The sequence below is a fragment of the Cordyceps javanica genome, chromosome 5 (assembly GCF_051103115.1).
Source record: "Cordyceps javanica chromosome 5, complete sequence".
NCBI lineage: Eukaryota > Fungi > Ascomycota > Sordariomycetes > Hypocreales > Cordycipitaceae > Cordyceps > Cordyceps javanica.
Genome location: NC_139299.1, coordinates 3,326,079 through 3,347,504, shown reverse-complemented (window position 1 = coordinate 3,347,504; position 21,426 = coordinate 3,326,079). Strand labels below are relative to the sequence as shown.

At 53.0% G+C, this 21,426-nt stretch overlaps 5 protein-coding genes across 5 annotated transcripts; all 5 read right to left on the bottom strand.

Moving 5' to 3' along the window:
• Positions 1-1,056: 1,056 nt before the first annotated feature.
• V2A60_008232 (transient receptor potential ion channel family protein) lies at positions 1,057-3,288 on the bottom strand (the record flags this gene model as incomplete). Its single annotated transcript, XM_083259505.1, has 2 exons — positions 1,057-1,406; positions 1,455-3,288. The coding sequence occupies 2 exons, from the start codon at positions 3,286-3,288 to the stop codon at positions 1,057-1,059; spliced, it is 2,184 nt and encodes a 727-aa protein (XP_083115631.1).
• A 4,886-nt stretch (positions 3,289-8,174) lies between these two features.
• V2A60_008231 (uncharacterized protein) lies at positions 8,175-11,729 on the bottom strand (the record flags this gene model as incomplete). Its single annotated transcript, XM_083259504.1, has 1 exon — positions 8,175-11,729. One exon carries the CDS (start codon positions 11,727-11,729, stop codon positions 8,175-8,177), a length of 3,555 nt encoding a protein of 1,184 aa, XP_083115630.1.
• Positions 11,730-14,157: 2,428 nt separating this feature from the next.
• Positions 14,158-14,703, bottom strand: V2A60_008230 (uncharacterized protein; the record flags this gene model as incomplete). Its single annotated transcript, XM_083259503.1, has 3 exons — positions 14,158-14,494; positions 14,575-14,642; positions 14,695-14,703. The coding sequence occupies 3 exons, from the start codon at positions 14,701-14,703 to the stop codon at positions 14,158-14,160; spliced, it is 414 nt and encodes a 137-aa protein (XP_083115629.1).
• A 718-nt stretch (positions 14,704-15,421) lies between these two features.
• Positions 15,422-15,997, bottom strand: V2A60_008229 (uncharacterized protein; the record flags this gene model as incomplete). The annotated part of the gene is made up of 1 exon (XM_083259502.1): positions 15,422-15,997. One exon carries the CDS (start codon positions 15,995-15,997, stop codon positions 15,422-15,424), a length of 576 nt encoding a protein of 191 aa, XP_083115628.1.
• A 917-nt stretch (positions 15,998-16,914) lies between these two features.
• On the bottom strand, positions 16,915-18,082 carry V2A60_008228 (uncharacterized protein; the record flags this gene model as incomplete). Its single annotated transcript, XM_083259501.1, has 2 exons — positions 16,915-17,486; positions 18,004-18,082. The coding sequence occupies 2 exons, from the start codon at positions 18,080-18,082 to the stop codon at positions 16,915-16,917; spliced, it is 651 nt and encodes a 216-aa protein (XP_083115627.1).
• Positions 18,083-21,426: the final 3,344 nt, after the last annotated feature.

Sequence of the window (21,426 nt, the reverse complement as noted above, 5' to 3'; positions counted from 1 at the left end):
AGAAGATAAAAAACAGAGAAATAAACATCCTAACTACATTATATACCCACTCTCTGCTCATATTGACTTGAATTGCCCAAAATCCTGCTCTTGCTCGAAAAAAGCTACGGTCTGTCTGCATTGGTAGGGAGAGAGAGAGAGAGAGGGGGGGGGGGGGGGGGGGGGGGGGGACGGGAGTACGAGAAAAGGTTGGTTGGTTGGTTGGTGATGTGTTACATGTGTGGCCACAAGTACAAGTTGGCTTTTTTGCTCCTTCTCGCAAGGGAAGAAGAGGAGGGGGGGGACTTGTCAAAAAAAAAAAAACTTCTCTACACAGCCGCCCACCCACTATGCGCGCGCGTGCACAAGTTGTACTAAAAATCAAGACAACAAAGGTTGTGTGCACTCTCCATCTTTTGCTAGAGACCAAGGTCAAAAAGGTCAAATACGAATGAAAAAAAAAACAAGAAGACGAAGAAGAAGAATAAAACCAGGCTTGTCCACATATCACCAGCATTTCCGTTAATGTGACGGGAAAAAAAGTTGTTTGTATTCTTTTTTAAATGTGCAAATTGAAGGAATGGCTTTGGTAGTCGCTTTCTTCTTCTTCTTGCCATCTCTCCCAGCGAAAAAAAAAAGGAAAAAAAAAACAATTTTCAAAATCTAATCTCTTTCTCTTGTTATAAAAGATGGCCAACAAAATAGATGCGATTATCCCAATAAATAAATTAAAGACCCCAGATTGACAAGAAAGAAAAAAAAGGAAAGGAGTGTACCTAACCCGGCCAAGTCTCTCCCGTAATACGCAAAACAGCAGACGAATCAAGGCCGTGCATTCTCCAAATTCAACAACAGGGAAAGAAAATTCTTTTGAGCGAGGCTGCCCGCGTTGAAATATGGGCATGGCGTCATGTTGCGCGTGGCGGTGGCGAGGATTAGTCGGCTGTTGACTCGAATCGGTGTCATGGTAGGTCGATATATACAGGTGCGAAAATGGCGGGTGGTGGCGATATATATACATCGTGTTCAAGGAGTGAATGGTGGGACAAGGAGCGTGGTATCTGGTTCAAGCGAGCCTCACAAGCGGTAGTAGCCCGGGTGAGTCTGAGGTAGGCCACGGTAGTTGCGGCTCTCCACCTCGGGAAGCGTAGGCTGTCGAGCATGGCCATACATGCCTTGCTCGCCGTGCGTCAAGTCTCTCGTCGGCTCATCGCGGTAGGGCTCAGGGTGGCGTTCGAGATCATCATCATTTCGGCGGTTGTAATGCGAGTACGGGTTGGGCATCTGGCCGTGGGGGCCTTGGGCATCTCTCTTTTCATTTTCAAGTGTAGAGGCAGAGTAGAACGACTTTTCACTGCCGGGGCGGATGAGAAGCGAATTGTGGGCATCCAGTGGCGTCAGGGTATCGAGCTCGCGGTTGCGTTTTTCTACAACTTGTCAGTGGTGTCAGCTTGGCTTGAGATGCTGAAACTTACCCATCTCCTTTCTACGCAAACGGTGGGGGTTGGCAGTGACGCAGGCCTGGATGGCATTCCAGGCAACAAGGATGGCCAGGACTCCGGTGAGTGTAGACTGGACGGCAATCAAGACGACACCGCTGACGGTCTTGGTGGTCTGGGCGATGCCAAATTCTTCAACGAAGATGAGGATGCAGGCGACAGAAAGGACACGAACCGTCTGGATAATGATGTTGAGAACGTTGCCGGCGCGGCGCTCAAAGGGGCGGCTCCAAAGCAGTAGGGCGAGCATGCAGGCCTCGATGACGAGTTGGGCAATCGTCTGCTGCATGCCGTGGCCGTCGCCAGCAGCAATACAGGCGCCCTTGGCGAACATGTAGACGATGACGGGAACAAACAGCCACCAATAGTTCTTGCGGTAGGCATCGTAGAAGAGAGAGTACTTGGTCCAGATCTCCTTGTCGTCATAGAGGCCCTTGGCATCACCCTCGACGGACTTGAGCTTCTGTACTGTAGAGTAGATCTTCCAGCTGAAGAAGGCAAGAATACCAGTAAAGAGAGCGAGGGTGACGCCGGCAAGCGTCTTGGCAGCCCAGGAGGAGTCGGCACGTGTGAACTGGAAGATGCAATAGAGAACCCAGATACCGTATAGTAGAAGGATCAAGTTGGTAATAGTACGGGCAATCGAACCCCAGTAGTGCTTGCGAAAACCCTTGAGCGACTCGGGAAAGGTGCCCCAAATGGCCCAGGCCTCGAGGATGACCTTGACGAGCAGGATAAAGACGACAATACTGGCAATGACAATGGCGACGATGAGAAGGGCCGTCATGAAAATGTCCGACTTGGGGACGGACACCTTGCGGGCAAAGGCTTCGATGCCCTGGACCTTTTGTTCAAAGGTGGTGTTGGGACGCGCGTCGTCGGTGCCGTTGACCGAGGTTTCGAGGTCACGGAGGACAATGGCTGCAACAGCGCCGACGGCGCGTTTGAAGTGAAGGCCAGTAGCTTGACCAGCCGTGGCGTTGGCAATGTAGTCGACATTATCGTTGGTCAGGTTGCCGCCGGTGCTTGCACGGAAGCCGTCAATGGCAGACAGCATGCCAGACCAGGGAACCAGGCCGACGGAAAAGGCAAAGTTTTTGGTGAAGCTCTCGTAGACGGGAGGGTAATTGACAGAAAGCATGCCGTTCATGGCCATTCCTTGAAACCAACCAACGACCTCGCCAAAGCTGGGACTGACGGTGCCTGCGCCGCCAGTGGCACCACCGCCGAGGGCGGCGCCGGCGGCAGAAATGCCACTGGCGATGAGAGCGACGCCAGCAACGCCGACCGCCACGTAGGACACGGCAGGAACGTTGACGGTTTTGCCATTCGTGACGGAAGATTCTATACAGGCAACCTTTTTCTTGGAGTCGACAGACTCGAGCTCGAGTTTGGCGTTGGCGGCAATATCGGGAACCTGGAATGCGATGGCAGGGACCATGCTGGCAAACTGTTGAGGTATCTGCTGGGAGCCACGGGCAGCAAAGTTGCCGACAGGAAGAGGGCAGAGCTGTTGGATAAAGGTCGAGTCGTCGCAGGGGTTGAAGGAACGCTGGTAGATTTCATTGCCGTAGGCGCTGACGCTGAGATGGGCGGTGACGTTTTGCTGCTTGGTGCTGGTGCCGGCGACATCAAAAATGACGGTCTTGTTGGAATTGTCGTAGGTGATGTTAATTTTGTCGACTTTGATGCTAGTATCGGAGCCACAGTCTTTAAATCCCGAGGTGGAAAGGATATCGGCGGCCATAGTTGTAGTGGCGAGCAGTGCAGTGGTGAGGAGAGCGAGCCATGTTGTCGATTGTCGAGCCATGATGGATAAAACGAGAGAGACGAGATGAAAGAAGAGAAGAGGAAACCGCCGGGGTTTTCAAGCAAGAAGTCACGGGCAAAAGCAAAAAAAGAAGAAAGAAGAAAGAAGAAAAAAAAAACAAAGCTCGTTGACAAGAAAGAAACGCAAAAGAAACGTTGGAGAGAGAAGAGGTGTAGCCGTGTGGTCCTCTCTACAGGAGACGGATTATTCAATAAGTCGGCCAAGTTCCTTTGCTCGTGGGGGAAACATTGAGGGTGCTGAATGAGAAACGATTGTATACGGGTCGGTATTTTGAGAGGCCTTCTCTTGCAGTAGTCGGATAGGGAGAGAAGACGTCTGTGACCAGAGAGGTGAGAAGGAGAGCAGAAAGAGGGTGGTGGTCGTTAAGCGCCAGGAGGTCACCGGGGGGTGGTGGTGAGGTAGTGGAAACCAGGAACCAAACACGGAGGCTCGTTTTGGGTATGGCAGTTCGGGTATTAGGGTATTATTCTTAGAACCCAGTTCTCGAATCGAAGAAGAGGGGGTCGGTGGAGCGCAAAGACGGTATGAGAGAAAAAAAAAAGCCGAGTCGAGAGAGAGGAGGATTCGTGGAGAGCGAATGGCTAGAGGAGCTCGTGTTGGGTGGATGGAGATGAAACGACCCAGGTAGGGGAACTGGGATCGCCGAACCACCAGCTCGTTTGACGTCTAAATTGTTTTTTTCTTCGGTGTGTTAAGGAGAGAATAAGGTCAAGGAATATGAAAGAGTTGAATGACGGAAAGAGAATTAAAAGAAAATTGACGGAGAAGAGGAGGAGGAGGAGGAGGAGATGGAAGAAAAAGGATGGGTAGTAGAATGGTGATGGTGATGACAATGGAGTTGGAATTACAGGGTGCTTGACTATGGGAAAGGAGAGGGAGGGTCCAGTCAGTAGCTACGGGAGGGGGGGGGGGGGGTATCTGGGGTACTTGGGTTGAGGTGATGACAAGGTGAAAAAGCAGGTACCCAGAAAGTCGGTGTTGTATCTGCAGGTACAAATCTGGGTACAAATCCAGGCACATACGTAAGTACACGCACTGGGACTGGCCCGACTGGGTACATACGAGGAGGGGGACTGGCAATTGGGCCAGTGACTGGCACGACTGGCTCACAGGGGACGGCGGAGAGGGGACAAGTGGACAGGGGGGGCAGGCGCATCAGATCTTTGCTTGGCCTTGGGTCGTCTCGAACCAAGGCATCACCCATGCGACTTGGTGTGTGGTCGTGTTTCGAGATGCGCCAGACTGACTGGGGAGTGGTGAGGATTGGTGGCAGGGTTTCTGTGTGGGTTTGACTAGGCCACGTACGTACTAAAATACTGATAAGTAGGTACTGAGTAGGACAGGGACATTGAATGGGATGAGCTGTTGGTACTTGGGGCTAGCTAGGTTACTTAGTACCAAGGCTACTGGTAGGAGATGTGGAATGCAAAAAAGATGGAAAAGAAAGGAAAGGAAAAGAAAAGAAAAAGCAAACGAAGGGAAGAAGCAAAAGAAGAGAAAAAGTAGCATAGAAAGCAAAAGCAAGCACGAGCATGATTGGAAATGGAACATGATGAGACGGGGTCCTGGATGGGGACAGCCATCGTTGATGATGGCAACTGATTCGTGCTGATACATGACGATGAAGGGGAAAATGCTGGAATGTTGCGTGGCTGTATTTGCTACATGGGAATAAATAAGTAAGTAGTACTGATCAGTAGAGAGAGCAGGTGTACATGTGTATCCCCGGGGTTTTCAATGCATACGAGGTGGGATCCATACAATAAAGCTTTGGTGCATTCTTTCTTGCCTTGTCTTTTTTCCCTTGCTCTTTTTCTTTTCTTGTTCCTTTACCGATATTGATCCGCTGCAATCCTTTGGCTCGTGCCCAGAGAGCCTCATCACATATTGGCCCTCAGCCAGCCAGCCAGCCAGCCAGCCAGCATGATCCTGGATTTTGTCTGGTTGCAATCCATCCATTCCTCCCCCCTGGGGCCGCGAGCGGGTTACGTGGGGCCGACACCAAGCCAGGCAGGGGTGGTGGGGTTGCTCCACATCGGGTCCCTTGTTTAAAAAAAAATAAGAAAAAAGAAAGAGCACAAAGACCTTTTTTTTTTTTGGTCTTGTTGCTTGGCTGATAAGGGACGTTGGCAATGCAATGCTCAATTGGTAGCGCGGGGGCCAGACTTGTTCTGCACTGCCCATCTACTAATAGTATACTTGACCACCTCGCTGTTGATGACTTATCAAGGTGCCGCCGTTCGCTACTTATTACCAGTATGTACTTACTTTTAGTTTGCCCGTCCGGCGTTTTCTCACCTGGCACCTGGCACCTGGCATCTGGCACCTGGCACCTGGCAGACCTCGACTGCAAACCAGGGCCTGGCAAAAAAGCCCAATCAAATGGTCAAGAGCCCCCACATCATCACCGACCGGCCTCAGGCCTAGGTCATCCCGTACAAGGAATCTGGAATCTGTGTTCCGTACGGAGTACTCCGTACAAGTACGGGTATTACCAATACTTGAGTGGCAGAAGTAAGTTCAAGTCCAAGTATGTGGCCAACGGGCACAATATGGCTTGTCCAAGCGACGTGCCGTTGCACCAGTATATATGTAAAACTTGCCTCCCACAAGCGGCATCTCAACGTACAATACGGATAGACAGCAGGTACCAAGCACGGCAGAATCAACATACAAGCCAAGTCAAGCCACCGGAACCACCAGGCCATCAACCCATCACCCGCAGAGACCATCCCTCGTAAATCTTCAATATCTTCGACCCGTTGTGCCAAGTCACCCAAGTGGCAGTACTCTGTACTTGCCTACCAGCCTGCCAAGCAACAATGGCACAATGAGCCGCCGCCGCCGCCACCGCCGCCGCCCCCTTTTGTCTGAAACACCTCCCAAAACAACACGCCACATTCCCCATCATCCATCTCGCTCTCAACCTCACGAGTTGACAGATTAACAGGCTGATAGCCACAGATTCACAGGTTCATAGGTTCACAGCCCAATCTGTTTTGCCAATCCAAACCTTGAAAACTCCTTCGCTCGCTCCTCATGCATGAACCACGCATTTTTCTACGCAGAGAAAAAAAAGAAAAAAAAGGGCAAAATCTACAAGAAAGCAATTCGCTACCGATTTAACCCCTACCAAGCCCACTCCCACTTTCGTCTATTTATTAATAATGCTTCGTCTTCTTCTCCTCCTCCTCACCAACAAGAGCGAAGGCCGAAGCCAAGACAAGCACGCAGACCACGACCACCACACCACACCCAATCCCATCGAGCACATGTCACTACAAGTACAACTGCCCCCCTCCCATCAAAACCCGTACAACAGGCTAAAATATCTCCGTGTGTCAAGAAGGCCTCTCTCTTCTTGTTCCCCTTCCCTTCCCTTTCAACTTCAGGTGAACCTATCACAAACATTCTCACACCAGATTCTAAAACACTCTTCGCCATCACCTGACGAACCAGCTCCCCCGCCCTAGTCAGTCCTCCAGGGAAGAATAGAATATCACTGTAGAAGAAGAAAGAAAAGACGATAAAAGGAAGAAGAAAAGAACGGCACAAGATTATGTCTTTCTGTTATCATGATCCATTTTTCTGCTATTTTTATTTTATTCATTTTCGTTTTCTATTTTTATTTTTCCTCCTTCCCGTTTTGCGTAATCCTGCCAAGGCAAAAATCCTGCATAACACCGAGCATAGCCTCTCTGCCTCTGCATGACATTCAGGAACACGGCAATGCCACACAGCCTGATTCAGTATTATTTATTTTATTAAGAAATCTAATATTTGAACTTTTTTTTTTTTTTTCCTTTTTGGTTCTCTGTTTTTCAGCCTCTTCTTCTCCTTTTTTTTCTTCCTTTTGTAATAGTAATACTACATAAGTAGTCCTTGTCATCATCCATCCGGCACTGGGTCACCGCGCTGTTCAGTCCGTCGCAGATTGACAATGGAACGAGGGAAAGAAACAACAAGCAGAGAAACCCCCCCTCCCCCCCCCCCCCTTTGGCAAGCAACCTGGACACCACCAAGATTCCCACTGCAAAAAGTCTCGGGGAAAGAAAATTCCCCCGGTCCAACTGGGAAGCGTAAGGGGGGAGCGGGCAAGGGAAAGTAACCACTTTTCAGTCATCAACCCTGTGATACTGGTAAATATATTGCACCGTCGTATCGCCAGCCAACAACACCCGGCCACCCTGCCATCCTGCCTGCCTGCCTGCCTGCCTGCCTTGCTACCCTTTGGGCCAAATTAGCTATGGGGACGCTACCTAAGCTGCTAAGGACTAACTCCGTACTCTGTACCAGTACTGGTACTAAACCATCGAACCACCCACCCACCCGGCCAAACTAAACAAAGCACACAACAAGATTGAACTCGGTATTCGCCCATGTCGCCCCAAAGAACAAATTTCCGAATCTCATCTTTCTTTGGTTTGGTTTCCATTTCGTAATAGTACACCTCAACTACTTACCAGGCATACCCTAGTGCCGCTATTAATAAGTAATCGCCTAGTCCAAATCGCAGTCCATGCTTTTACATATGCCCCAGCCTCGTCCCATATGTATACATCTCATCATCTGTCGACCAAAAAATTAAAAAAAAAATCAACATTTCTCACTTTGCATACTTTTCACTCTGAATTACTCGTCTCCAACCTTTGTATTAACTTTTCAATCCATTTCTTTTCATTTCACATCTTTGGTACTGCAATTGAATGGACAGGCTTTGCCCCCAGAAAACTCCTGTCATGTTCTTCATTAACCCGAGCTATATCCAAAAACACTTCATACCAATGGGGGGGTCTCAAATGCAAAGATGCCGCAGTAGAAAAGAAACAACACACAAAACAAGCTTGCAATCTAATCTTCAATCATCAAGGAAACATGCCCCGGGTATCCCAGGTCGTCTGCTCCTGGTTGGTCGCCCGCATGTGTGGCGAATGTGAATATGTCGACAATGTCTCATGCCCACTAAATGGACTTCCGTTTAGACTCGCCCTTTGCTGGCCCATCATTCCATTCTCGTACATCATCTGTCCTCCCATGCCGTCTCCTGGCATCCCTTGTACACCGAGACCGTCCAGAGATGGAAACGGCTCCAGCCCGTTACCGTTGAGATTGCTGTCCAGATTGCTGCTCAGGTTGTTGCTCAGGTTGTTGCTCAGGCCCATATAAGAAGACTGGTCTGCCTGGCCAAACTGCCCTGCACTCGCCCCCATAGTGTGCATGCTGCGATCTGTGTTGTAGCTATTCATTCCCGTCACATCATTCATCGTGCCGAATCCACTGACACCATTCATATCCATCGTGTTCGACATGCCGTTCAACCCGTTGCTCATGTCTGCCATCGATGTCTGCATGGTCTGGCCCATGCTTCCATATTGAGTCTGGTAAAACTGCGAGTTGTCTTGTCCCATTGTATATCCAAATCCTCCAATGCTTTGCCCATAGCCCATCTGCGCGTGGTTCGGGTGCAGCGCATGGTTGCCAAACGCCATGCCTCCCATGCCGGGCTGGTCGCTGGGCACGGGCAGCATTTGACGCACTGGCGGATCCTGCACAGGACTGATGATGGAGTCGGCTCCCAGCTCCTTGGCCTTCATGTCCACCAGTCTCAGCACGGGCAGCGATATCTGCTCCATGTGCTTTGCCAAATGCACCGTGAGCTTCTTCCACGTGGGGAAGGCGCGTCCACAGAATTTGCAAGGCTCGTCTTGCGGCCTTTTATGCGTCTCCATGTGGCACTCTTCCACCTTTTGCCAGGTAGGCTCGACGCCGCCCGCGCGTTTCATGGCTGCCTTGGTCTTGACCTTGGGCTCGATAAACTTGTGTTCGCGCACCAGATGCTGCAGGAAATTGTCCTTGCGGTAGCAGGTATGGCGGCAGTCGTCCACGTCGCATGTCCACCACTCGAGGTGCCGATGGCCTTCATTTTCATGGCGTACCCAATCGGCCTTGCGTTTGAACGTCTTGGGGTCTTTACACTTGTCCCATGTACAGGTAAAGGGGCCGACATCTTCATGCACGTGCTTAGTCCAGTCAGAGGGCTTTTGGAACTTCTTCTTCTGATAGCACAGCTGGCATTCAAACTCGGCCGGAAGATACTGGGTGGGTGGCATTGGAATGTCAGGTGGAAAGCTCTCGTTGCTGATGATGCCCTCTGCAGGGCTATCATCGTCCTCGAAACGAGCGGCCAGAGGGCCAACGCGATCCTTCTCTCCTTTTTGATCGCCCAGAATCTTCGCCGAGCCGCCGAGGGCCATACACAATGATCCGCATGAGCAATTCGCGCCCTGACGCATATGATTCACCTTGAGATTCAGGAGGTGTTTATATCGGATGACCTGTTGATGAGCTATGCGGTCGACGAGATAAAGGCCGCCGTTTTCGAGGCCAGGGTTCAATTTGAGTGCATGTTCTTGGAATCCTGCGTAGGTGTGTGGGATGGCATCAATTTCGTTCGGATTCTTCTTCATGGACGAGTCTTCGAGCGAATCATCATCGTCGTCGTCATCCTCATCATCTGCCTCTGGTGCAGCTGGCACGGTCACTGGCTTGTTACGCGTTGCCACAACTGGCGGGCCACCAGACCTTTTCCACAAATCCACCAGTGAAGTCTGTGGATCCTCGGTGGCCACAGTCAGTGGTGACGATTTGGGAAGTTCAGATTTGCTGCGAGGCCGTCGGAGCACTTTGTCGACAGCCAGGGAGAAGCCGCTCTTAGGAGAGGCGACGGGGGTGACGCCGCTGATGGATCCGCTTCGAGCATGAGTTGATCCAATGGAGGCTAGCGGGGTGGCCATTGTAGCAAAAACAGAATTGATACTAGGCGTGGGCTGCTTCCCCCAGCTGGATGTCCGCGAGGTCGGAGACAGATGTGGGGAGCTATCTCTCCGCTCGTCTGATTGTTGGCTGTCTTTCCGGTATAGGTCGTCACCCTGGGCGCTCTTGGAGCGACTCCTCGATCTCTTGCGTATCGAGGAGCTGCTGGTTCGTCGGACCAAGCCACGTAGCTCGGCCAGGAAACCAGTGGGCTTGCCAGTTTTCTTTGGCTCTGCCTTGCTGATAGAGAGCTTCTTGAGAAAGTTGCCGCTAATAACTCCTTCGGCGTCCACCACGCTCGGGAAACTGCGGCGACGAGTTCCCCACGTGGCAGAACGGGAGAGTATGGAGTCAGTATCGCGAAGCAAACGTTCAAACCGTTCGATTGCGGCTTGCGATGATTGTGGTTGAAAGCGACCTTGCTCGCCAGAAATAATTGGGTGTGATACAGGCGCGGGCTCCCAGTGATTGGCTGCATGAAGGATCCTGTAGTCCTCGTCGTTCAAGGGTCCACCTGTAGGGTCAATATAGATTTGTCCTTGGACGTGTCTATTCTCAGTGTTGCTGCCCAGAGGAATGCCGTCATCATCATCGCGCGGTTGATCGAGAGCCTCTATCTCTTCAGCAGTCTTCTCTGTGGGGGCCGAAACGTCATGGAGATCGTCTTGCAGCCAGCGTCCGACTTCTTGGTTCCGCTCTTGGCGAGCGTTTTGGGCGGCTAATTCGTTGATGCTGGGGACCTCGTCCGAGGACCGGTTCCGTGGTTCGATACCTGAGTGGCCGGTTCTCGTGTCTGGCTCCCATCGGCCAAGAGAATCTCGCCTGGCAGTGTTGGGCGTGCCGGGCCGACTGGTAGAGATGAGCTCACCGACGGAATGAACGCCTCGGACCGTGCTGTTATCGTCGAATGTGCGCTCCAAACCGAGTGCTGGGGCCGTGCCGTTGTCGTTGTCCCAGTTTGAGACGGTCACTCTGGGACTTTGTACAGGCATAGGCACAGGTGCAGGGACAAGACCGTCCTCACTAGAACGGCCGCTGCCTGTGGGGGCTGGGGTAAGTTGGGAAGATTCTGCGGCAAGCCTGGCGCCTTTGAAGGTCCGTTGAAGGTCTCGCGGTGAGACGGAGGCGGGTGGATTCACGGCGCCGTTGGCCGCAGGTGAGGCTAGATGTAGTGAAGATTGGTCGGGAGTCAATGGGTACGACACGGCATAGCTGTCATCCGACTGTGCTTGTTCGGCAGCAGGTTCAGTAGGCAGGACAGACTGCTCCCATATGCCAGCCTCTGCTAGAAAGCTTGGTCCGCCGGCGTGAGGGTTCGTAAAGTCGACACCAAAGAAAGGATCTTCGTCTGGGTCGAGGTCGCTGTAGTCGCTAGGCTGATAGTGGCCTGGTGTGGAGTGAGAAACGTCTGGGGTGTCGAGGTGGACAATGGAGGGGGAAAGAGATTCGCTATTGACGCGTGACAGTGCGGGCGAAATGTCGTCGGCAGTAGAGAATTGGTGGTTGAGAGATTGGGTATGGTAGGACGAGGCGTTGCGGGGTTCGCGGTCCGTGTCTTGGAGCGAGTCGTGGAGATCGCTTTGCGACAAGGTAAATGCGGAAGCCATAGCTGGCGGGTATGATGCGTGGCCGGGCCACGTCGGGTATATAGTGAGGCAACAAGAAAATTATAAGAGCCGCAGGAGGCCTGGCGGGAGCAATGCGCGACGATGACTAGAGAGAGGTCTCCCGGCGCATATTGGCAGAAGCCTGTCCTGTGAGTAGCGTGGTGTGTGGCTTGGTGAATAAGCCCAAGATGCAAGCGAGGGGCCCCAGTCTGACAGGGGAAATCGAGGAACGGGTCAGTCGGCTTGAAAAAGAGGCGATGAAGAGGGAGAGGAAGAGAAAGGCGGAAGCGGCGCAGAGGGGGAGAAGATGGGCTGCGGTGCGCTCGCGCTGGGCGGAGAAGGCTGGTCGATGGAGATGGAGGCCGACGCAGTGAGTGGGCAGGTAAGTAAGTAGGTCAACCAGTTGGTTCTGGGTGCGGTGGCAGACAGAAAAGTACCTGGCAGCCTAGGTATCGGTATTGGGAGCGAGCGGGACAGCAGAAGCGCTTAGAATGTAACCCCTGCTAGCTGGAAAAGACAAGATGGCGAGTTTTGGTAGCGACGTGTGGGAGGCTAAGAACGGGGGTGGTGGGCGGCGGGAGGCTGCAGCACTGGAGGCCGTGAGCTGTCGATGATGATGTGAGTGATGGCGGGCGAGTTGGATGGAGGCGCGATGACTGAGATGGGTTCCAACAAGAAAGAGGTGGGCGAGTGTGCCTGGAGAGCCCAACGAGGAAGGGGGGGGGGAAGAAGGAGGATGGATGATGGCGAGTGTAGCAAAGAGGGCGAGTCGAGGCGAGGCAAGGCGAATGGGAGATGATGAGAGACGAGCGAGCGAGCGGCTTTTCGGATGGTGGAGATTGTGAGCCTGGCGAAGGAAGAAGGCGGCCAGCTCAGTGGTTGCGGCCGTTGCCTCGTGGGGTTTGAGCTGAGAAGCAAGTACTCCGTACCTACTGGTAACACCGGGCAGGCAGGCAGGTAGGCAGGCACGAAGACAATTTGCAGGAAGGAGCGACGGTTGCGCCAGACCATGCGACTTCCTCATTGGGACGGCGGCGCTTTTTCATGGTCCAGGATAGTCTGCCAGCTGGTGGTAGCTGAAAAGCCCATTTTGCTAATCCGTAACCAAAATACTTGGCCAGGTAGGTACCTGCCCACGTACTTACCTAGTTTAGTACCTACTTAAGTACCTACCTACTCAGTACCTAAGGTAGGAACGTAGCTTGAAGTCCGCGTGCTACTTAACTACTTGGGTATCAAGCCTGCTTGGTAAATGGGAATAATTTACTTGGTAGTACAATTTAAGCTTGTACAGTAGCTCTGTACGGATAACATTGGGGTGTTTGAGGAACAGTCCATCACAAACCTACTAAAACTTCTGACGTGTCCAGCATTATAAATACTCGTGGACAGTCATTACTTATCTCATTGTCTTATAGCCAATAGGTACGTACCTACCGGCCCTCTGCCGACCGTTGCCGGCCCGTCCGTCAACCTGTTCCCGTTTGGGACCGTCTCCGTTCGCTGTCTGTGACAAAATCTCGAAACAGTATTTACAACATCTATAGACATTCAGATATCCAACATCATCGTCGCAATCCGTACTGCCATTTATTTTCTCTGCACAACCCAACCCACCTACCATTCCGAAACACTACATCTCTCTAGACATAGCCGTCGTTCCTCCATGGCGCCCTCTATCCACAGGGCTGCTTTCTTTGTCCCTGAGCACCTACGTCGGCGGCGCCTTGAACCAATCACTTGCATAACTGTACCGATTTCGAATTCCGTTCTTTTTTTTTCGGGTGAAAAAATCTTGAATCCATCCTCCTGCATCCTTGACAAACGCATCATAAGCTTCGACTTCCCCGCCCGGTCGTCTCACTGTGCCACCGCCGCCGGTCCCAGACCAAGACTAACTAGTAGCCCGGCCGTGGAGCTGAACGGCTCAAGTACGCCTTAGCTCTGCGCAGAGAACGCCTCACGGGCTACCCCAATCCACAACAACGCCCTGCCTGCCCTACCTTGGCCTTTGGGGGTGCCTCGCCCTAATGACTACTCGGACGGGTTCAGAGTGGCAGGGGCCGGGACAAGTGCGCCTTGCGTTGCTTGGATTGGCCTCTTCATCTACATCATCATGGACCCCTCCTGCGCCGTATCCTGTGCCGCAAGGCCTCCAAGGCAGTTTTTCCCTGCCCTTGCAGCATGCGCAAAGGTCCAAGGCTGTCCACTCTATCCCGAAACAGATGAAGGACGGCCGAACTGAGCCCGCGCGATCAAGGCTACCAGATCCAGAACGAACAAGCTTTTTTTTTTCAACTAAGCGGTGGGCGGCCCTTGCATTGAGAGCTTGGCTAGGTGGGAACAGACAAGTCAGCCCAGGTGCGGGACATGCAGTTTCAGGATTCATGCTGGCTAGAAATCAACCAAACCACCAAACCACCACGAGCTAATCTCGCGTCAACAACAGAGTCAGCGCCAGCAAGGTCGCGTAGGCCAACAGGCTAAGTATCGTTAATAGCGCCACGGTATCGCCCGAGGTCCGGAACTTGCGCGTCAACAGCCCATCCGCAGACTCCTTGGTGAAGAACTGCCTTTGACCCTCGTAGCGTCGATACACGGCAACCAGCAGAATGGCGGTGCCATAGACGGCAAATAGAGCACCGATCGGGTAAAACTCTTGCGTAAAAATCTTCAAGATCACAAGCGAAAACGAAAATTGTCCCAAAGCGGTCCTCATGTAGGCACCTTCAAAGGTCCGCTGCGCCGCACGAATCTCAACAAGCCTGTCGGAGGGGTCAGCCGCCTGTACCGCCGGTGCTGGTATCCGGATTGACCATGAGCGATATATGGTGGGCTCACTTACTCGGCATTGGTGAGAACAACCGACTGGGCGCGATGCAGACGCAGGTGGAATTGCTGTTCCGGGTGCGGCTGCCCGTCTTATTAGCTGTGGTTTGATGCAGCACTTTTCTCAACGGCTTACCTCCCACATGGCTGATGGTGGTGGTGGTGGCTTATTGCAGGGGGGGGTTCACTCGCCAGCCCACAGCATGTTGAAGCAGCTCGGCGATAAAAATGGGATGCCGAGGAGTCGCGGGCTCACTCAATGCCGAAATTCCATGAGCAGTCACGGCCTCTTTCTGTAGCAAGACAAGCGCAACGGTGCTCGAGACTGCGATGCGAACCGGTACGAACGTTGTGTGCAAAGCCGAAAAAGCCAAATTGACGCGATACGCCTCAGCCAAGTCGTGCAGCTTCCATCACGTGGACTCTTTGCGGGAAGTTTAAAAAAACAGGACTTGAGTTTCAGGGCCCAGCACACACTACGAAATTGAAAGCGCGTTTGAATATCGTATGATATCGATTATTTCGATTTATTTAGCTGCAAGCGCATACCAACTGTAACAAACAATGATAAAAAAAATGGACGTCGACTTGAACTTCAGCGTTTCAGGTTACAGTACGTACTTTGGGAAACTCGTCGGAAGGAATTGCTCATATGATTAAATACAGCTGCATGTATGTGCCAATTATGACCTTGTGCATTTTTGCAACAATGTTCTTGATGCCCCCTCTATCACTGTCATCACTCGTTTGCATCAACCGCCAACACCACACCATAGCCGACACGAGGTCATCAAGCTATCAGGATGCCCCAAGATTTCTCGTCAGTCAGCAAGCTCCAATGTTCCCAGATCGATCCTTTTCATTCATTTTGCCTCCTTGTCCTTGTCCTCCTCCTCCCCCCCCTCGGTCCCTCTGTTGCCCGGCAGCGCGCCCATGACGGCCCAGTCGCCCTCGGACCACACGCTCTTGAGCCTCCACGTCTTGGCCTTCCACAGCGCGCCGCCGCTGCCGCTGCCGCCGCTGCCATCCTCCGCCTCGTCCACCTTGACGAGGTCAATCGAGTAGAGGCTGCCGACCACCAGGCGCCCGGCGAGGCCGTCGCGCTCCATGGCGAGGCCGCGGCCCGCGCGGTAGTGGTAGGCGACGCCCGTGGCCGTGGCCGTGGCGGCGCGCCCGCCCTCGGCAAACGTCGTCCGCACATTGCTCGTCATGTGCGTCGTGTCGAGGCGGGACACGATGTCGAAGCACGACGTCGTGATGGCGTCGAGGCCGCGCAGCGCCGCGCCGTTGAGGTCGAAGACGGCGTCGGCGGTAAAGGCCGACCGGAACAGCGCCCGGTCGGCCGTGTCCAGCCCGCACACGCACCGCGCGATGCAGTCGACGACGGCCTCGCGGTCGCTGGGCGTCGGCGAGAGCTGGGTGGAGATGGAAAAGCTCATCTTTTGTCTCTTTTTTGACAGCGGACGTGGCTTCTCTGGCTTCTTTTCAAGAAAGCTGGTCAAGAGGGGGAAAGGAATAAAAAAAAAGAGGTTAGCAACGCATTATGCGACCCCTCCTTCGTTGTTAGCTAGACTGGGGACGAATGGCGGGGGAAACGCTTTGGCGGGGCGAGCCTTGAGAATCCCCCTCACCTCCCAAAAACGACCATCAGCTTTCCGATTTTGACTGGCTTTGAAACGTCGAAACTATGACGGCCGGCAATCCCCGACTCTGCATCATCTCCGAGACTAGGGATTCCTTCGGTAAACGCCCACACTGTTGCCTCCCTCGTACGACATGTAGCCGCCGCCGAGCTATCCGGATATCTGCTCTAGGGTGGGTGTCTCGGATGCGTCCATTCCCAGATGGAAACAACGACACTAAGCGCGGGTTGGCACCGTAGCATTAACACCAACTAATATTTGCACTAATCTGATACAAAAAGCACGAGAATATTCCCATTATTAATATCCCCAACGATAAAAGAGCCCAAAGCAGGCGGTCATAAATATACGAGGCCACCATATTTCGACATCACCAGATATATATCATTAGAGATGTTTCGCATAGTCGTATTTGCCTGCCCAGTCTCGTATATCTATATATTGAACAAAAAATATGGGATTTGCGCTGTTTGCCTTTCTGCAATAAATTCCCTCCTGCCTCTGACATCACCGGAATCATCGCAGCATAATACATCCCTGTTAAACTCCGCCGCCCGTCAAATGCGATTGCATCTCTCTGGATGAAATTCTGGACATGTGCGAGCTCGCATAATTCGACATCAAATCTGATGTCGAGCATAAAGTGCCATCTTTGGCACATCTCACTCGCATGCGTGAGCTGCAGGTCTCATCAAGCTGTGCCCAAAGCAGTCTCACATGGGCGCACCGCCGTTGTGTGAAACACCCCATTGCTGAAAACCCATTTCCTGATGCCCCTGATGCTGTTGTTGTTGCTGATGCACCAACTCCTGTTGTTGTGACTCCCAGTTGCCGCCCAGCTCGCCATTTTGGCTGGGCGGATGCCCTGGCACCGAGGTCAGGTTTATCGAGGGCGAAAACGGGGTTTCTAGGTTCGCCGAAGCCCCATCATACAGTCCATTGCTCGTATTAGACACGAATTGCTGTTGTGGCTGGCCGATGAGATCGTTGCTAAAGGACACAGATCTCCCTTGTGTTGTTGGCGTCACACCGTTGTTCCAGCCCCAGTTGCTCAGCTGCGTCGTATCGGGAGTCGTTGCCATCCAAGCCGACTGAGTGGCCAGCTCACTTCCAAAGGCTGATGTTTGTTCGGCTGAGCCGGATTCGCTCCCATATGGATTCCAGTGATAGCTCATGTCCATGGACCCGGGCAGAGTCACTGGGCTCGGCTCGGCAGAGCCCCAGGCGAGGCTCGATCCAGGAGAGACGTTGAAGCTCTGTTCGGTCGGGATTGGAATAGTTAGACCTGTGTTTTTGAAAGACGTGGTCAGTATACTACATACACGCGCTCCAGGAGCCCTCGCATCAAACAGACCTTCCCCTGCAACGCTAGCGTAGCCAACGTTGGATGGTATGATAACGGGGGTAGCAAGCACAACAGAGTCTTGCACCGGCCCCGTCCCGTACATGGATCTTGATGGCATGCCAGTGGGGTGCCCAGGCGCTAGGGCTGGCGAGGAGGACTGTGAATGCGCTGTTGAGCTGCCAGTTCCTTGGCCTGCAAGATTGCCTTGCGAGTCCACCACCGGTTGTTGGTCGACAGGGCAGAAGCTGCAGTCCTTCTTAAGTCGTATGCAGTTTATACATCGATTCTGTATCTCTGGAGATACGATACAGCGAATTTTTCGGCGTCGGCAATGGCCTGTTGTGGCGCAGCTTTGGTTAATGGTTGTGACTCCAGCAGAGGTCGAGCAGGCCCGGAACATCATGCGACCATCCAACAAGTCATGAGCCGCGTTCATGAGATGGAATGTCAGACTTACTGCATGCTATTGATGTTCTGTGATACCCCAGCTTGTTACGCTTCTTGTCGCCAGCCGCTGTCGGGGGTTCTTGAGCCATGGTGTGCACCGTTGGTGTGGAATAAGATCGCTTGAGAATGGGAGCTGGCTCTCCGAGATTTGCAGTCATACCAGATGACCCAGGTTTGACGATATGCAGCGGTTTGTTTTGGCGAATATTATCCTGTACAACGTGCCCTAGGGCGGGGTCCTCATTCATCTCACGATCCCTGCTTGACTGCAGATGGTGTTGATGCCTGTGCCAAAGGCGCTCACCGGGCGTGCTCGCACTATTGTGATTACAATATGCTGGCAAAATCTTGTCGCCGCACGCGGGCGGTCGATTGTCCCCTGTATCCCGCTTCTGTAAAGTAGAGTGGCGAGGCAAGGGGCACGAAATAGCCATGAAGATGTTGCTGGCTGACGCCTGTCGAAATTGAATAAACCCGAGTCGCGCGGCGCACGACCTTGTCTCCCGCCAAGTGTATTAGAGAGACGGAAACGCCGGCGAGGTTGAATTGGATGGACCAGACTTGTGGCCACTCCCGGTCGTTTAGAGAATGGAAAAGAAGAAAGTGGTAGCCCAACGAGAGCAGAGAATGGCTGAGCAGGCAATCAAATGCGATTCCAGCCGTTCGCCACAGGCACCACCCTAAGAGGAAGGAAGACAAGGGCAGAGTGAAGGAGGGGAGGGAAAGAGGAATAAATTGGGCAGCCGCCTGTGCCTGATTTGCGAGACCACACTGTCGAGAAGCTTTATCCTGTCGCAAATTCACCGGAAGAAAATAGAGCTCAACGACGCATACGGTGCTCTTGTGTTCTTCGAGAGCAAATCAAAAGCTAAAGGAATGAGAATTTATCGAGATTTGGACCCATAACTGTCCGCACAAAGTCAAGCTGCTGATGCGTTTAAAGTTTCGCGATGTCTTGGGCCTGAATCTCCGAGCAAGGACCCAAGGAGAGAGCACAGGGGCAAGAGGGTAATGTCCTATAAAACTGCGGCCTTGTTTTGCTTGTCAGGTCAGAGGAGCCAATCCAGACGAGGGACTCGAAGAAAAAACGACGCGAGTGGTGTTCATTGGGCCAGAGGATGCGGGAAGCTGTCGAGGCCTGCTTGACCACCATGTACGTCAGCAGCTCCTTGTATACCCCTGGCCGCTTTCTGCATCCTTGGCTTTATTTACAGCTTGGGAATGCATGATACCATGCCTGGTTGGCCTACTGGCATTGGGGGTTGGCGCACCAAACGGCTGTCTGATCATCTATTTCCTCCATGTCCTGCACTGGGGCCGCCTACCACACTCCAGGGCAGCCTGACAAAGGACTGGCCACTCCCAGCTGGCGTGGTTACAATGTGGGCGAGAATTTTGGCCCCAAGGTGTGAGTAGGCTTCAGCGCTACCCCCCCATGTGTCGATATTAAAGCGCGGCCTCGTATGTATGTATGTATACGCTGGCGCGCCACCATGTTGCTGTTAGCTCTGCGCCCCTTCTGCTGCTGCTGCTGCTGCTGCTGCTTAATTAATGTCTCTCTGGCCTCTCCCCTTCGGTGGAGCTTGGAATGGAGCTAGATGATCAGCCCGGCCCAAAGACAACAAGGGCAAGCTTGATGGGCAACCGGTTTTTACGATTCAGCAATCCAAATCATGGGTGGCGATACCCTGGCCAACACAGCTGAATAGAGGATCAGATGTGGCGTTTAAACCTCAGAAGAAATCAGCAGCAGGAGGCGGGGAAAGACCCCGATTCGCAGGCCAAAGCGTTCAGGTGGATAGAGGCGAACAGCAGGACAGGGGGGGGCGAAGAGATTCGAGGAGGGACAGACGGTCAGCTCTGCAAGGCCGCGAGCGCACGTGAATGCTGTCAAGAGATATGTATTCGTACAATGCTGCATAGTTGATCGAAGAACCTTCAGACATACAGTTGCTTGCCTCGACCGACTAACTCCCACCTCCGTTGCTCCGGTCAGGCGGCAGTCGGCGGCCAAGGCACGAGACAAAGATGCCAAACCATTCAACCACTGAATTCCAGCAAGAAGATTTGGTCCTGAAACCAGTGGAAAAGTCATTGCTCATCATGCCGAACGAGAGGGCCTCCTTACCTTTGTCTGCAACTTGTGTTATTTTGGGTGAGCCCTACAGGGGTGGACAATGTTCCAAGTGACCGGTTCTTGGGACGGAGGATCTCTCTGGGCCGATTCGGCCTGCAACGCCTGTTCTGTCCGCTTGCTCCGCTGCCGCTGGAGTGTGGGCTTCTTCAGCTACCTTGCCATCTTGCTTGCTTGCCTGCTTGCCTGCTTGCCTGCTTGCCTAGCTGGGACCGACATCCATCGGAAGGGGGGGGGGGAAGAGGACTGGATGATGAAGGTCCATGGACCGGACCCCTGTCAACAAAACGGCGCCAACTACACGTTTCTTCGCAAGCCATCCAGTGTCATGGCCTAAATCGCAGCTGACGAGGTGCAGCATTTGCCAAGGCTCCCCAGAGATGGCACTTTACTTTTTCCTTTGAGTGCTGGCGGCGACGACTGTGGACCAAGATATAGTACAAAGGGGGCAACGTTGGTAAGTAGCTGAAAGCTCGCAAGAAGCCAAGACAAAAGTTGCCATGATGGTAGGCGATGCTCACCCCCCCTCGGTGTTGCTGGTGTTTCGACACAGCAAAATACTCGGCGTCAAGTTGTAACTGCTTGTTTTCTCAAACCGGGCAGGGCGCCACCAGCGCCGCCACCATTTACGTCTAATAATAATAAATTATCATGAATGGAGGGGCGGGGCAAGAACGCGACATTGCACCAAGACCAGGGATCGGCCTGGAGCATTAGACCACTTTGCTGCTAGTAGGTTCCACCAGGGCAAAGTTGCATGTACTCTCTACTCGATGATGCAAAAGGTCGTGGTTAAGTACTTACTTACGGAGCAGAGAGGCAGGCAGCATAAATTCTCCGACAGCCTATCAGAAGCTAATGCAACCAGGCCATCGCGCCCAGTTGGGACAGGGCCGAAAGTCCCCCAGACACTGGTGCAGTCCTGTTGCTCACAAGTTGGCCATCTCTGGCTCCCATTTCCCTTGCCTTCCCTCCTCCTCCCCTCCCCTTGCCCCCCTTCGCCTTGGCCGTCGTATCTGTGGACCGGCTCGCGTGGGCGCTACCACCGCGCGCGGGTACTCCCTCCCGCAGTCGACCAGGAGTTAGGTGGGCGGGCCAGTGAAGGTTTGGTTTGAAGGATTAGCCAAAGTGTGCGGGAATGAGAGAGCCCTTGCCAGAACCAACCGAAGGCCAAGGAGGCTCGGGCTCCTCGAGGCCACTGCGATTTCTTCATGAAGGCGGCAAAACAATAGTGGATTTCGGAAGATCTTGTCGTTCCAGAGCTTTCCCATGGGCAAAATCCAGGCTGCATCCCGTGCC